This window comes from Terrapene carolina, unplaced genomic scaffold (genome assembly GCF_002925995.2).
Source record: "Terrapene carolina triunguis isolate 2854851 unplaced genomic scaffold, T_m_triunguis-2.0 Scaffold130, whole genome shotgun sequence".
Taxonomy (NCBI): Eukaryota; Metazoa; Chordata; order Testudines; family Emydidae; genus Terrapene; species Terrapene triunguis.
In genome coordinates, this window is record NW_020664481.1 from 18,771,113 (window position 1) to 18,786,940 (window position 15,828).

Sequence of the window (15,828 nt, forward strand, 5' to 3'; positions counted from 1 at the left end):
GAGGTAAGTATAGACGTACCCTTAGTATTATTAACACCTAGGATTTATCTGCAAGGGCATTAACTAAGTACTAGGGCTAGGGTAGCTAGGGCATAGTTATTAACCTATTTAACAGAAGGAGAAACAGAGACACAAAGTAGTGAAAATGATTTACCCAAGGCTACTTAGAGAGCTGTGGAATTATTTTCACAGATACTAAGGGGTTCGTTGGCTTTCATGTACATTGAAATGATCCTACCTGACTCCTAGATAGAAATTGGCAAGGCTGCAAAGAAGACAAGAGAAGACCTATCATATATTTTACCACTGGGTGTCTCTCTTTACCTCATCACTGGAGGTAGAACTGAAAAATGTAAAGACAGCTCTGCAATCTGGCCTGTGGTGACCAGAGTGTGTTACCTAGCCCAGTGTGAATGGAGAAAGAGCTTTGCCTTTTCTTTTCTTGGTTCTTTTCACAATCAAGTATTTGCAAATTCATTTATTGAACAGAAAATGGACACTCCTCCTATACTTCTTACACGATGGATCGACTCCAGCTGCTTTGAGGAATGAATTCCCTTTCTCAGTGGGCCAACTCTAGATCTGCTGTAAATGGATGCCATTCCAATGATTTCAGTGGAGATACACCTTCTTACACCATGTCTGAATTAAGTTCAGTGTGCAATGACATCAAACCATGGGAAGGGGGGATATAAGGAAGTAGGGAATGATAAAACAAGGGCAGAGGGAGAAGTTCTTTTGGGATAGCTTGTGGTGTTTTTTTGGAGAGGGATGTTGGTTATCAACTGAATTGTCTTAATTTATTGCATTTTTTTTTTTATTGTTGTAAGTCAGTGGCTCTCAAGCTTTCTAGACTTCCCTTTCAGGAGTCTTATTTGTCTTGCGTACCCCCAAGTTTCACCTCACTTCAAAACTACTTGCTTACAAATAAGACATAAAAATACAAAAGGGTCACAGCACACTATCACTGAAAAATTGCTTACTTTCTCCTTTTTACCATATCATTATAAAATAAATCAATTGGAATATTAATATTGTACTCACATTTCAGTAGATAGAGCATAAATCATTCTGTTCGAAATTTTAATTTGCACTGACTTCGCTAGTGGTTTTTATGTAGCCTGTTATAAAACTAGACAAATATCTAGAGGAGTTGATGTAGCTCCTTAAAGACCCCTGTGTACCCCCAAGGGTACATGAACCACTGTGGTAAGTGACTTCTATCATAAGCAGGGGGCAAAGAGCAGCAAGTGCCTAGGTGTGGATTATTAGAAGTAATAATGTTAAGGACCACTTTGGCCACTGAGTTCATTAGGAGTAGAATCCAGACCTCTATAAGGGGAAATGAAGGAGGAAAGTGTGGTTGCTTGGCCAACAGGAACACAAAGATAAAAATAAATGTGAAATATAATGTGTGTAAAACCAATAAGCATGGCTGCTGGTACAAGTGTGTGAGCAAGAATACACGTGTATAATCTGTGTGTGTTCAGTTACCATGACTGCATGGGAAAAGGACCAGTGTCTCACTGTCCCTTTGCATGTTCAGTTACTGTGATTCTGCATGAAAACTGTATGTGCAAATTATGCACATGCACTTTGGAATGTGAATTTTTAAAACTCTAGGCCTCAGTAGCTGCAGGAATTTGGAATCCGCCTGCTTTGCAAAATGCAGAGCATTACTAACCTCCTGCAAACACCGTATGGGTGCTGATAGGAAAAAGTCAAACAGTACAATAAAAGCTCATTGGTAAAACAAAGGTCAGTATGTGAGGGTCACTAGTGATAAATACAGCCTCTCCCCAGTCAGAACACAAGCCCAGAGTCTCAGGCTGTCCCTTAGTGCCATACCTACCAGCTCTCCCTTTTGCATAAACAGTGAGTGGATTTAAATGTGGTGGAATTAGTGATTACAACAAATGTTGGGTTGGCATCAACCATCCCTCCTTCCATGCCCATTAACAGAGAGATAATAATCTAGTTACAGCAGGAAATAATTACCATATATACTCGTTCATTAGCCCATTCGTTTATAAGCCGACCCCCCAAAATGGATAGGTAAAAATAGCAAAAACTGTTTGACCCTTTCATAAGCCAACCCTATATTTCAGGGGTTGGAAAACTTTGGCTCACGGCCCGTCAGGGTAAGCCCCTCAGCGCCCTGTGGCCGCGGTTCGCCGTTCCCAGCCAATGGGAGCTGCGGGAAGCAGCGCTCTACTTCCCGCAGCTCCCATTGTCTGGGAATGGCAAACCGCAGCCACAGGGAGCTGAGGGGCTCCATGTCTACAGACGCTCCAGGTAAACAAAACGACAATGTATTAGATATTCAATTAAATGATTCCATAGAGTTTTTAAAATCATCAATTTTTGGTGTAGACCCATTTAGAAGCTGACCCCCGCTCTTTGATGCATCACTTTACCAAAAATATTCAGCTTATGAACAAGTATATACGGTAATATGGGAAAAAATGAAGGAAAGAAGCATCTGGGCCTTGGCTAATGCTGGCGCAGGAAGTGTTGATTGTAGGTGTTTACAGGGGCGCTGGAACAATTTGTATAGTGGGGATGCTGAGAGCCACTGAACCAAACTGTAAACCCTGTATATAATGGAAACCACTTCAAGCCAGCACCCCGAGCACCATCTAGAAGATGCAAAGAGGTCGGCGTTTAAATCTTAATCACATTCAAAATACTGGAACTCTAAGCAAATCAGTATGTCACCACTAGCACAATAAACCTCAGTAAGAGACAGGCCCCTGTCCTATGAATACTGAGCTGATAGGGGCTGCATTAAGGGAATTGAATATAATTAAACAGGCACAAATGTGAATTGAGTAAGGAAAAGCCTTCCCTTTGTTTCTCACTGTTAGAAACCTGTATCACTATAAGAGAAATGGCAGATTTCTGCACTGGCCACCAAATAAACTCTCTTTCTCTTCTAAGATCTCACGGTGTTCTTGTATTTCACATAGTTGATTTTTGAGAGAGGGGTTTGTGGGGCTCCTGTGGCTACAGCACAGAGGCAGAGTATATTATTTGGTGACTTGGGCTCCTTTTAAGTAGTTGTAGTGTTTTATGATTTGAGAATTTTACCGTTGGGTCCTCAGCTTCTTTATCTGCTCATCCTTTGTCGTCACGCATGGAATGTTACCTAAGTGATCAGGTTGTGTGTGTTAAAAACCCCCACCATTAGAGTCATGTTCACAGCTGATGAGCAGGCTCCCTTTTCTTTCTCTTTCCTTCTTGCTGTTAATTATGGGCCTGATACTACAGTTCTTACCCTCACGGCTAACTCACATAGGTGTGTAGCCATTGACGTCAATGGGAGCAGGAGCAGACCCAGGACAGTTATCCTGGGACTAGTCACAGCAGATTCGGGCCTTGTGTTTGTGGTCTGAAAATGTGAAATCTACCCCATTGGTTCCTGATTTCTACCTGTGTCAAAATGATCCCCGATAACCCTGGAGCCTAGATAGAAAATCAGTTCAAATCAAAGCTACCCTATCAAAGGATGGGAAATTGAAACAGCAGCAGACTAACAAAAGCAATCCAACTAAAATGCAACCTGCTTTAGCCATGTGCATCTCTGCTGCTTTAGAGAACTCTGGTATTGGGAAATCATTGCCCAATGAATGGCACTGGGTTTGGTGAGGCTCACCCAACCATATTATGGTCTTGGTTGTGTTTCAGTCCTTTGCTTCCAGGATGTTTCATCTTTTCATTGGGCTTTGTTTGTTTGTTTTGGCTAGAGCTGCAGTCCCTAATTGCCACAGATCATTTGGTTTTTGTTTTGTTTGGTCATTTTTGGTGTAGGCATGAAGAGCTCTGTAGTAGTCTCGGCTGAGGTTCGGCCCTCAGCGGGGCTGTGGGGTATCCCACCGCCTCGCTCTGGTCCGCCGTCAGTCCTGGTCCAGCGGTAGTGTGGGACAGCAAACACACGGTTAGGGGCTCAGGCCCTTAAGCAGGGGCTGAGCCAATAGGTCAGAAAAAGCCCCGGGCCCTCAATCAGGGCAGGGCAGCGCAGCAACCATGCAGTCTGGAGCTCAGGCCCTTAAGCAGGGGCTGAGTCAATGGGTTTGTAGCAGCCCAGGCCCTAGGTCAGGGCAGGGCTGCAATCAAATAGTCAGGAACACAGGCCCTTAAGCAGGGGCTGAGTCAATGAGCAAGAGGTCCCAGCCTCTCTAGGCCAGGGAAAAGGGGGAGTCTGCCACCCAATGAGTGGGTGGCAGGGGGGATGCAGGCCCTCCCACTCCACTGCGTCCCAGCCTGGGGCCCTAGCAGCGGCGGAAACTCGCTGCTGTCAGTGGGGATCCTGGCCGCAACACACTGACATAGGCTTTGGCAGTGCTGCAGCCAGACTGGGGTCGGCTGCCCCCGGGCTACTTCCACACTCCCCCTCGTAGGGTATCTGGGCCGTACTAGTGTCCTCGGTGCTCTCCACCAGCATCAGTTCCTCCGGGTAGGTAGCGAAGGGTAGGTTCGGCTCCTCCTCCGGATAGCGGCAGGCTCGACTCCTCCTCGGGATAGCGGGAAAGGGGCAGGCTCGGCCAGTCCTCCTCAGGGTAACGGGCGAGGGGTAGGCTCAGCTGGCCTGGTGAGTCAGCAGGCTGGTTGCAGCCTGCTGCTGTCTCCCAAGCGGGAGCTCGGCCACAGACATCTGCTCTCTCCGCCGGCTTGTTCTCCACTGAGCTCTGCAGGCGGGCTTTTATACTTCCGGGTCGGCGCCGTGACCTCTGAGGGGCGGGCGCCAGACCCGGTGGCTCCGCCCACGTTGGTGTTAGGGGAGGTTCGGCCCTCAGCGGGGCTGTGGGGTATCCCACCGCCTCGCTACAAGCTCAGTTTCCTTTAGCTCCGCAATTGCTCTGTAATTAACATCTTTGAGGCTGTTTACTCTCTTTGAAAACAGATTATTTTCAGCGTATCAGGCTGGCATAAGAAGGCATTGGAAGGCTGCACTGTTGCCTATGGTGCATTTTGAAGTTTGACTTTGGCCTTCTGGGTTTGGATCTGCAGGTTGTGTGTGGAGAGAGAAATGCAATTAGTCTGATTGAATAAGGTCTCGGCGGCTGCTTTGTTTGTAAAGGAGTAAAGCTTATGCAATGCTGGAGAGTTATTCTGCATCTTTTTTCATGCGGTAACTTTTTATTCATGTCTCTCAATGGCAAAATATGAAACTTGCAGAAAGGGCTGAAACATACACATGCCTTTCTCTCTTCCAATCAATTCTTTAATTAAATGGAGAACCACACAGTATCACTAAGAGAAAATAAGCAGGACAGGAGGTATGTATGCCAGCATGGACTGAAAAGGGGGCTGGGAGCTAGGAACATGCTGAATTCTAGCTCTGCCACTGGCTCTCTGGGTGGCCTTGAGCAAGTCATTTAACTTCTTGTGTCAGTTTCCCCATTTGAAAAGTTGGCATGATAATAATAATATCCACTTATCCACCCTGAAGGGTTGATAGGGGTATTAATTGATTTGTTATTATTTGCATAGTATTCTGAAGCTATAAAGTGCTATTGGAGAGGAGGGAGAAACTATCTCACATGGACCAGGATCTGCTCAGACAAGTTGCAAACCAGTCTCTAAAACGTACTGTACCAACAAGCTCTGTGGCTATATACTCCACCTCTTTTCCACCAGGCCAGTGATTTATGGTTCTTATTATCCAGGAGATGGTTTTCTTCTTTGGAATCTGTTTTGGACTTTCTTGCTACTCATTTGACTCTCTTAGAAACTATGACTTTCCTGACACATTAGGAATGACCTATCTAGTATCGCTAATTCCCCTGATGGCTAATTGGCTGTGAAGGGGAAAGGGCTTGTTTGCCTAATAATAATTCCGTATCTCCTAGTACGTTGTGGGGCTGAATTCATCAATGTCTAATGCACTTTGAGCTAGTCAGTCAGAGGATGCTGTAGAAGTGCAAAGTGAGATCAGGTTATTATGTTGCTTGTCTTTTCTGCTCACTCTCTGGTTTTATTCAGACTGATTTAGCCTCCATTCACTGTGCTCCAGACACAGCAACAAAACACAGAGAAAGTCCAGCCCGCACTTGACTTTATCCTCCCATCTTTTCCCCCTTTGATCTGTTCCTCAATTTGATTATAAAGTTTGAATTGTCATCTGTATCTTCTGCCCCTTGCATGGAGAGACTAGGATTTTCTGAGGCTGTGGTCGATTTTACTTTTTCCTTCTTATGTGGCATTTCCATTCCTGGAGGTTTGCACTTATGGTAGCCCATTCTGTACGATCCTCTGCTTATCTCTTTGTGGATGAACAGTCCTTTTGGTCCACCAGGATACTACATTGCATTGACTGAGTTCAAGGGCATCGGAACCTTTGTAGAAGGTTGGGGGGAGGGAAAGGCCAGAGTGGCAGGGGGAATTAAAGTGCTACTTAAATATCCCACAGAGTACAACTGTAACTTAAATACCCAGAATACAAAATGTAGCCAGATTATAATATTTAAGGCATAATTATAGTATGAACAAACAAAAGAAAAGAAGACAACTTTAGTTCTAAACATCGGGACTGCATTTTATTTTTGTACTTCACTTACATTTATCATGTTATTGCATATAAGCCACTATTAATACTGCATTATTATTATTTTTTACTATTGAACTGTAACTTGCAATTCTGTAACATTACAATCAAATTGTCCTTGTTTATATATAATGTATATTTTAACAATGTAACCCTAAATTGTACATCTCCTTAGAAAAAGGCATCAGCAAAATTAATAACAACAACAAACAACTTTGAAAGAAGGTAAACGTGTCCCCATAGAAGAGCTACCATATGAAATGATTTTTCTATGTTTTATAAAAAATAAAATAAAATAAAAAATATATTTTATATTTTTAGAAATCCTAACAAACACCATGAACAGGCTTTGGCAGACAGAAGCAATACAGTATCTATTAAGCAAAAAATGTAAACTTAATGCAATTTTGATCACGCAATTATCTAGGATTGCAGTGGATATCTAGGAATGCATCTGATCTGGTAGTGCATCTTGGTCCTTAGGAGTACAATCATGTTTTTTCTACAGTGCATGTATTTCTTTTGTTAAAAAGTGTTTGTGTTGGGAGGGGCTCCTTGGCCCTCTCCCCAGGTCCGGTGACTGAGTTCTAATTATCTCTATACTTTTTTGGTTGGTTATGTGGTCTATCTAGGATATTTTCAGAATTCTTCTGTAACATCATCATTTGAAGGATTGTAGTTTATCAATTGTTTGAATGTCCATGTTGGATTTTACTTTTAATTAGTTCAATAAAAGAATCCTCTCCTTGCCCTTTATGCTGTTTTTTTTTTTTTGCTGTTTGATAAAGAGGAAAAGAGCTACCCTGCCTGTGCTGATCGGGAATTTATTTTGCAGGGGTATTTGAGGTCAGGTGTGAAAAGCCAGTCATTTGGAGTTATAATTCTGGTGTGGGCAATTTCTGTATTTCCTCTGTGACCTGTTTATAAAGCATCCTTTTCTAACAGGCTTAGCCTTTGCTTGGATTAATGTATTTGGGCCACATTCACGTGCTAGTTTTTGCTTGCTCAGCATCAGTGTGCAAAGTGGGGAAATGGCTTTAGTCTTGCTAAGATTAGAATGACACAAGGCAGAATATGCCAGAGGGCCTGGACAAAAACTCTTGAGCTGAGCACCTGCAAACTTTGAGAAAGTTTGGAACTGACTGTTGTCCTTTGGCTTGGGTCTGCTGTGATTAGCTCTTACCTTTACATTGGTTTCCTCCTAGCAGTGTAGAGAACTTGTCAAAATTATTTTAAAAAGCCCTGTGTTGTTATTGAGTGGAGTTGGAAAAGCAACTGCACCTCCCTGCGTTGTCATTTTTGGCTTCTCCATAATGTGCAGTTGTGTTTGATTTCTGTGTACGGGGAAGAAATATGATACTGGATTCAAGATTGAGCATTTGAACAAATATTTAAGCACATGGATTTTCATTGTTTTTTAGCACGTCAGATGTAAGCACCTTTTCCCCCTTTGTATTTGAGATGTATTTAATGTAGTTGTTGGGATCAGTACCGGGGTACCTGGCTGAAATTCTCTGGGCTGTGTTATGCAGGAGGCCAGACAAGACAATCTAGTTGTCCCTTCTGGCCTTAAAACCTAAGATTTTATTTTAAATGCATGTCCTGCTAACCCCCTCCTATAACAAATGGCATGAAGCAAGTGGCTCTGCAGCATGGAAGATCTTGAGGAGAGAGAAGATGCCTGTGTCCCTTTTCTGAGAATTGAGATGGAAAAGAAGTAGGGTCATCCCGCCTTAGGTCTGGTCTATACTACCCGCCTGAATCGGCGGGTAGAAATCGACCTCTCGGGGATCGATTTATCGCGTCCCGACGCGACAATCGATCCCCGAATCGGCGCTCTAACTCCACCAGGGGAGGTGGTAGTAAGCGCCGCCGACAAAAAGCCGCAGAAGTCGATTTTGCCGCCGTCCTCACAACGGGGTAAGTCGGCTGTGATACGTCGAATTCAGCTACGCTATTCACGTAGCTGAATTTGCGTATCTTAAATCGACTCCCCCCTGTAGTGTAGATGTACCCTTACTGTCTTGGGGTAATGCCATTGTTAGCAGCAAAGTTGCACTAGTGTAAAATTGGAATAACACAGTGGTCCCCTGGAAAACAAAACAGAAACCAACACAAATAAGCACATACCCACTTCAGGCAAATAGCAGCATATCCATGTGATTTCAAAAAGACCACTAAAGCTGGTATGCTGTGAAAAAGGAAACTCTAGATTTGGCTGCATTTAAAGAGGTACAGGCAACCACTGTTTTTTGTTGTTGCTAGATTTGCAATAGAGTTACATACAAGTCTTGTTAGATAGGATACTGATGGACCTCAAGCTAAAAAGAGTTGGGTTAGTACTGCTAGGAAATCCCAGGAAGTAATAATGGCGAACCAACTGATATCAGTGCTGTATGAAAGAATTTTGGGGTCCTGTGCAAATTGGGGTGCCCCCACCTCAAATTTGGCTCAGCTGCCCCTTCCCCGTTATTATGGCAGGGCAGTGGGCCAAACCTGAGCGGCACTACAACCCCGCTCTAGCCCTGCTCCAGCTGCTGCCAGCCCTGCAGAGCATGAACAGGGGCTGCACAGTACCCCAGCCCACCCCCCACTCCACACAGACCCCCATAGCCCTCCACCTGCCCACACTTATCCTGCCATCCCCGACACATCCCAGCAGCCCTGACATACATCCTGCTCACCTCAGCCCCCAGCACCTCAGCCCCACTGGCAGAGCCCCCAACATGCCCCATTCACCTCAACATCCCAGCCCCCAACCCCACCACCCTCCAAAATCCTCCATTCCCCCCACAACTCACCCCACCGCCTCCCAATATCCCCCCAGGACCCCCCAACACTCCCCACCAACCCTTAGTCCACCAGCAACTAAGGTCCCAGCCCCTCATCCACCACCCCTGGAACCTTCCTGCCCACTCACTGGCACTGGCACCCCCTACCGCACCCCCTGGCTTCAGTGCTTTGCTCCAGTCCTGGGCGAGGGCGGCTCCTTACGATCCCGGCTGTGGCTCTGGTTGCTCCCCTCACCCACCCTGCACTCACACTGCAAGGACCAAATCTGAGTGGGTGGCATTGCCAGGTCATAACGCCACTCATTCAAATTTGGCCTGTGGTGGGGACAGCCAGGCTAAATTTGAGTGAGGGGTGTTGTAATCTCATGTGTCTGGTCGCAGCACCACTCAGGTTTGGCCTGTCGTCACAATGCTACCCACCCAAACCTGGTGGTCTGGGTGCTCCTGAGATGGGTGCCCTGTGCAAATGCCCCGAGTGCATGTTAGTTAACTCAGGCCTGGTTGGCACCCTTATTACTTAGTACTCTGCCACTGCCTCAGCATGGTGCTAGGGGGCGCTGTACTGCAGAGAGTGCTGGAGTTACTCTTTCCTCTGTCGTTCCTGAACCAATGCCTCAGCAAGGTGCTTGCTCTTTCGCTGGATACGCCGTCTTTTGGATAAGATGTGCCAATTGTAGTCATTAAAGATTCCCACAAGAGTAGGGGTATTAACCGTGGTATCCTGGACAAATTCCAGCTTTACCTTCTTTACTACACTTGCCCCTGGAATTTCAATTGCATTACTGTAGTTACTCTTCACTTCTCCTATAAATATGATGGCAGAGTGTTGCTGGTGCAGCATGTCTGCTGCATTTCCATCCCAGAAGCAGCTGCTTTTCAGTGGTGGGCTAAATGATCCCCATACACACAGGGTCCAGTTTTCATACTTGCCACATAAGTGAGGGCACTAGCTTTGCATTTGGGTGCTCAGACTGAAAACTGGGTGCCCAAGTTTGAAAAGTGGGCTCCCCATCTACAAATTGCTTTGGAGTCTGTTGCAGCTGAAGATGCTGTATGGTACTGGTATGATTTTGGTCTTTTCCTTACCTTGGAGATAGAGCTCTACACTTGATACCAATTAGGATTCAGAAGCCTGTAGTCCCAGATATGTTTTTATGGGGTTTGGGGTAGGGTTTTTTCAGTGGAGGTCATTCAGCTCTGGAATAAATTGGCCCCTGTGGTCTGAAGAAATCCAGATGTGCTGGTCTTCAAAGCATGTTGCAAGAAATCTCTATTCTCCTAGGCTTTTTCTGAGGGGGGAGTGACTAGGGCTGCATGGAGATGGCAGGAAGATGGGCTTGTGTTGCTGGGGAAGGGAGTTCAGTGATTGTTATATGTTGACAGCGAGTAAGTTTTTACTCTGTGTGTATTTTTAAACTGCCTTATACAAGCAGCTGGAGTGTTAGGCACATTTTATACATTAATATTTATTTGCTTTTGTCTATTTTTTTAATTAACCAAGTAATCTTAATGAAACAGTGCCACTACTCACTTGAACAATGTCTGGCCAACCCCGTAGGCTGGCTTGATTTGTTTGCAGGTCACTCTGTATCCCTTTATCAGCTGATTAAGGGTAACTCGCTAACAAAGTCGTCAATTGGTTTCTTTAATCCTTCGTTACTGTGAAAGGAGATCAATCAACATGATGTGTGTGGCTCTCTTCCATCTTCTTTCCTTTGTCTGTGCTCTTCCTAATCTCAGTGCCTTCTAGTGGAGAAGGGAACATGTAGAGGGAAAAGCCTTACCTCCCTCAACCGCCCCCCCCCCCCCCCCCCCCTCCCTTTGTTTTATCTGAGTCAGGTTTGACCTGCATTCCACTGTGACAAGGGTTCTATCTTCTAGTTATTGATAAGAGCCTTTTAGTTACCTTGTTACTGGAGAAGTCATCTTCGGAAACATGCCCTTTCCACTGACCGATATTAACTTGTGTCTGAGTTCTGGGGACAATGCCTGTTGCTTGTCATTATGCTGAGTTGTAGTCTGTGCATTCTGCAACATAGAACTTTTCACCTTTGACCCATGTCTGTGTCTGAACAATATCTAAATAGAATATGCTCTAAATTATGGAGGAAGATGTAACAGGTGGGAGGGGGGAGAGGGTGAAGTGGGAGAGTACAAAGAAAGCAAGAATCTAAGCTAAGCAGATCTGCAGCATTACCTTCTGCTATTGGACCATATCCATTCCTGACATCCTTTCTCAGGCAACACACCACTGATCTCAGTGAGAACTTTGCCTAGATATTCACTTCTGGACTGTAATCCTATAGATCAGTGGTTCTCAACCCTTTTCATACTGGGACCCCTATTCCATCTAGCTGGGGATCTCCTCCTGTTTGGCAGCATGGGAAAGACAGGGCGGTCAGGACCCTAGGTCTGGAATTCTATTCCATAGATATCTGGATTGAAATGTGAATTTAATTCATGGGGCCAAATTTTCAAAGCATAATGCAATGGCTACACCTATAGCAATACAACCCATACCTATCACACCTGCCACCAATGAGAGTTTTTGCAGATGTGCTGTGAAATGCAGCCCTTTTCCTCTCCCTCCCCCATTTTGTAAACATTGCAAACTGTGGAGCCCTGGATTTTTAATTCCCTCTACCCTCCCCCTTCCTCTCCCACTTTTTCTTTAAAAAACTCTCGACATTAACTGCAAAACCTAATTCTAAGCTCTTCATGGCAGAGAATGCATTTACTTGTGCAATTAGGCCTTGATCCCGGCTGAAGCCTCTTTGGGTGTTACTGTAATATAAATGTTAAATAATAATGAAGGTTACACTGTTAATGTTTCTGATGGAATCTTAACTTTACATTTCCTGCCTGTTGTAGCTTTAACAGTGCAAAATGTAAAGTTACATGACATTTTTTGAATTGATTTCTATACTGGACCTTTGCTTTAGATTTCTTAGTCTGGCAAAACCTCTATTTTTTTAAAAATAAGGGTGTTTTTTTCCAATGCCTTCTCCCTTGCACCTCTGTAAGCAGATGAGATCTCCCAAATCAGAATATTCCACTCACACCTGTGGGAATCCTCATCATTTTTGCAAAAGTGTAAATGATGATATAAGGTGCAAGGCAATCGAGAATCAAGACTATACTAAACTATCACAAAATGAAAATGAGTGCCCTGAAGTCTAGGGCAAGATGTGTATTCACTACTTCATGGACTCATTCTCATACTGGGCCTTACTATTCACTGTAAAAGGCACATCTGGGGGAGAAGCTGCCATTACTGTCCTTCTAGGGCGGGTCCACACTACCCGCCTGATTCGGCGGGTAGAGATCGATCTTCTGGGATCGATTTATCGCGTCTTATCTGGACGCGATAGATCGATCCCAGAAGCGCTCCCCCATCGACTGCGGAACTCCTGCTCGCCGAGAGGAGGAAGCGCTGTCGACAGGGGAGCCTGCCTGCGCCGCGTGGACCCGAAGTAAGTAAATTTAGTTCGATCTAGGAAACGTCGACTTCAGCTACGCTATTCTCGTAGCTGAAGTTGCGTTTCCTAGATCGATCCCCCGCCCCAGTGTGGACCTGATAAAATAAAGGCGACCAATTGCAGTATCACAAACACTGTCAGTGTTTCTTCATATTAGATACCCAAGGATAACAAAACATACACTGCTTGTGCTCACTAAACACTAGGGCCAGCCCAGAATCATCCCTGGTGTAACTACTGGCTTCAGTAGTGTTGAACAAGGGGTAAATTTGCTCCAAGGACAACATGCTTCTAAAATGACTGAAAGGAAACACTAGCTCAGGGGCTGTCAGCTTCTCTGCAGCATTTAAATCACTCGGCCTTGAGCTCATATTACTATTATTATTTATTATTATTAAACTCTGAACTGTTTAACTAGGTTGTTGCATATACAGCAACTGTCTCTATTTCTCTTCACTTACTGCAATGCCAACTGGCAGAATAACTTCGGACTACCAGCTCCACATTGTGAAACAAGCTAAGCGGCTGCAGAAAGGCGGGGCAGGCCACACATAATCACGGCTAGCGTAATACATGTGAAGCAAGTGGGGTTAGTTTACAGCTGGATTCACTCTGAGTAGCTGTGTCATAGATGCAATCAGGCGCTTTTCTGTGATGATGATTTGAAGAGAAGGCTCTGGTGTTTGATAACTGAGACAACACTTCAGGACAGCTACCAGTTCGCTGTAGAAAAGGAGATGGTGTCACCAGTGATTAATACTGAGCTGTCTTCACCCCCATGGCACTCAGGGAGCCTAATTCATACCCAGACCACATGCAGCCAATGGTACCTCTGTGCTTCTGACTCCATGCAGCACATTCTCATATGACCTACTATCTGCTGGGTGGTGACCCATGAACGGTGGAAAGCCGGGATGATGGCAGTAAGTAGAGTCATTCTAGCAGGCTCAAGAGACGGGGGTTGCACTTCCCTGACCTTCAAGCCAAAGGGAGTGAGTGATGAGCAGCAGCGAGTCCCATGAGGTGTGAGCAGCAGAAAGGACAGCGCTTCCTGCAGAAGGGTCAAGGATAGGGAGAGCTGGTAGAGGCCCTATTGCTGCAGGGTGGCCAGAACCTCCCCTAGCAGGACAACTGTTCTTCGGCCAACTCCGGCTGGCCAACTTAGGGAGCGCTCCAAGGGTGTGCCAGCAATCATTGGGAGCTGACTGTGGGACCCACAAGGGATGGGTAGTGCTCCAAGGATGCTGAGCGATGGCTTCTAAGAACTAGGTGCAAAACCACTCTTCCTTGCCCCAGCCCCGAGGCGGTTAGGGATTTCTAAGGAGCCCGTCATGGTGGTATCTAGCCAGGTTGGACAAGATCGCTCAGCATAGTTGCCCAGAGTTCACCGCTCACCAGCTCCGTGGCTGGGGGCTGGAGGTTGCTTTGCACATCATGCGCCCCTCACCTCGGGGAGGGGAAGCTCCCTCTCCTACAGGCAACAGGCAGGTGTCTGCCGGGGCCCCGCCAGCCTCTGGATTCCGGCTCCCGGGACAGCTTGCGGGGAGCCTGCGGGTGGGTGGGGCTGGATGCGGGACAGGGGGTGTGGTGAGGAATGAGGAGCGGGGTTGTCATGCGGGGGGGTGGGAGGTGTCCGGACGCGGGGGGGAGGGGTTGTTCGGGGCTGGGGGCGGCAGGCCAGCAGCAGTGGCCCCGTGCTCAGTGCCGCCCCCAGGTAAGAGCCCTCCCTCCCCCTCCCCGAGTAACTCTCCTCCCCCCGGGATAAAGCGGCGGCCCCTGCGCCCGGCCGCAGTCGGGTCCAGCTGGGTGGCTGTCGGGCTATGGCAGCGGTCGGAGCCCTAGTGAAGAAAGTGTGGAGTATCCGCCGGTTCCTGGTGTTACTCTTCACCCCGCTGGTGCTGCTGCCCATCATCATCAGCCTGCCCCCCAAGGTAACCCTCCCCTTGGAGCCCCACAGGGGACCCCTCCCGCCTGCCCCCAGGGAATCCCGATTCCCCTGCTTCTCCAAGAGACACCTCCAGACCTGGCCCCCTAGAAACCCCCCCCCTTCCCCCCAGGGGAACCCCCCCCCCCGCCGTGCCCGCTGCCCCCATGGGAGCCCTGGCCCTGCCCTGCCCTGCCCGCCACGCTCCCTCCCCAGGTCCCTTCTGTCCCCTTGCCCAGGGCGAGCCACCTTCCTTCCTACCTGCCCCCAGCCACTCCCCTCTGCCCTGCCCGCGCCGGGCCGGGTGCTCCCTCCCTGGAGCGCCCCAGCTGGAACCGATCCGCCCCCGGCCCAGCGCCTCGGGTCGGGGCTGTCTCTCGGTCCCGGCGGAGCAGGCTGCCTCGGCGCCTTTGGATGCAGCAGGGACCGCAGCCAGCGAGTTGGTGTCCAACTCTTGGAACTTTCCGCCGGGTCTCTCGGCGCCAAGCGCTGGCTTCAGAGCCGCGTTTCGCTGGCACAGGGCGCCCGGCAGCTAGGACACACGTGCGATGTGTGCTCCTGCGCTCCTTTCCCCGCTCCGCGCCAGGCCAAGGCTCTGTGGAAAGGCTGCGGGAAGCTGCGCCCATGCCCGGCTCCAAGTGCCCCTCTCCAGCCCGTCAGCACTCGCCGCACGCTGGCACCCCCGCCCTGGTACAGAAGCGTGTTTTCCAGACCCTTTCCTGTCAAGACACTGGGGACATTGGGGCTGGCTTCTATGCTGGTCTGAATCCCCACCCCGGACAGCCTGCCCTCCCTGCTGACTGCCTGGGGAGAGCTTTCCCCCACCCACGAGAAGAAGACCAGGGAACCTGCAGCACTATGCCCTGAAAGAGCATTTCAAGTCAGGAGACCTCATGAAGACCCACCTTGGCTTTCCCCACCCGATCCTCAATGTTTGTTGGCAGGGCCATAAATACCTGATGCAAAGGGTGCCTCCAGCTCCATAGAGGGCAAAATGGCATTGGATTCCTGAGCTTGGGAAAACTGCACTGCACAGGACCCCCTGCACAGATGGGGCCACGCCGCATCCCACAACGGGAAAGAGAG

At 47.5% G+C, this 15,828-nt stretch overlaps 2 protein-coding genes across 2 annotated transcripts in view; both read left to right on the forward strand.

Moving 5' to 3' along the window:
• The window catches only part of LOC112109795, a 26,743-nt gene extending 11,235 nt beyond the window's left edge, over positions 1 to 15,508 (forward strand). The window contains exons 8-9 of the mRNA XM_029911780.1: positions 14,586 to 14,749; positions 15,329 to 15,508. Of these exons, the coding sequence (XP_029767640.1) occupies positions 14,586 to 14,749; positions 15,329 to 15,508 (344 nt within the window). The remainder of the gene's footprint in view (positions 1 to 14,585; positions 14,750 to 15,328) is intronic.
• The window catches only part of SLC13A3 (solute carrier family 13 member 3), a 41,600-nt gene continuing 40,430 nt past the window's right edge, over positions 14,659 to 15,828 (forward strand). The window contains exon 1 of the mRNA XM_026652727.1: positions 14,659 to 14,749. The gene's annotated coding sequence lies outside the window, so the exon portion shown is untranslated. The remainder of the gene's footprint in view (positions 14,750 to 15,828) is intronic.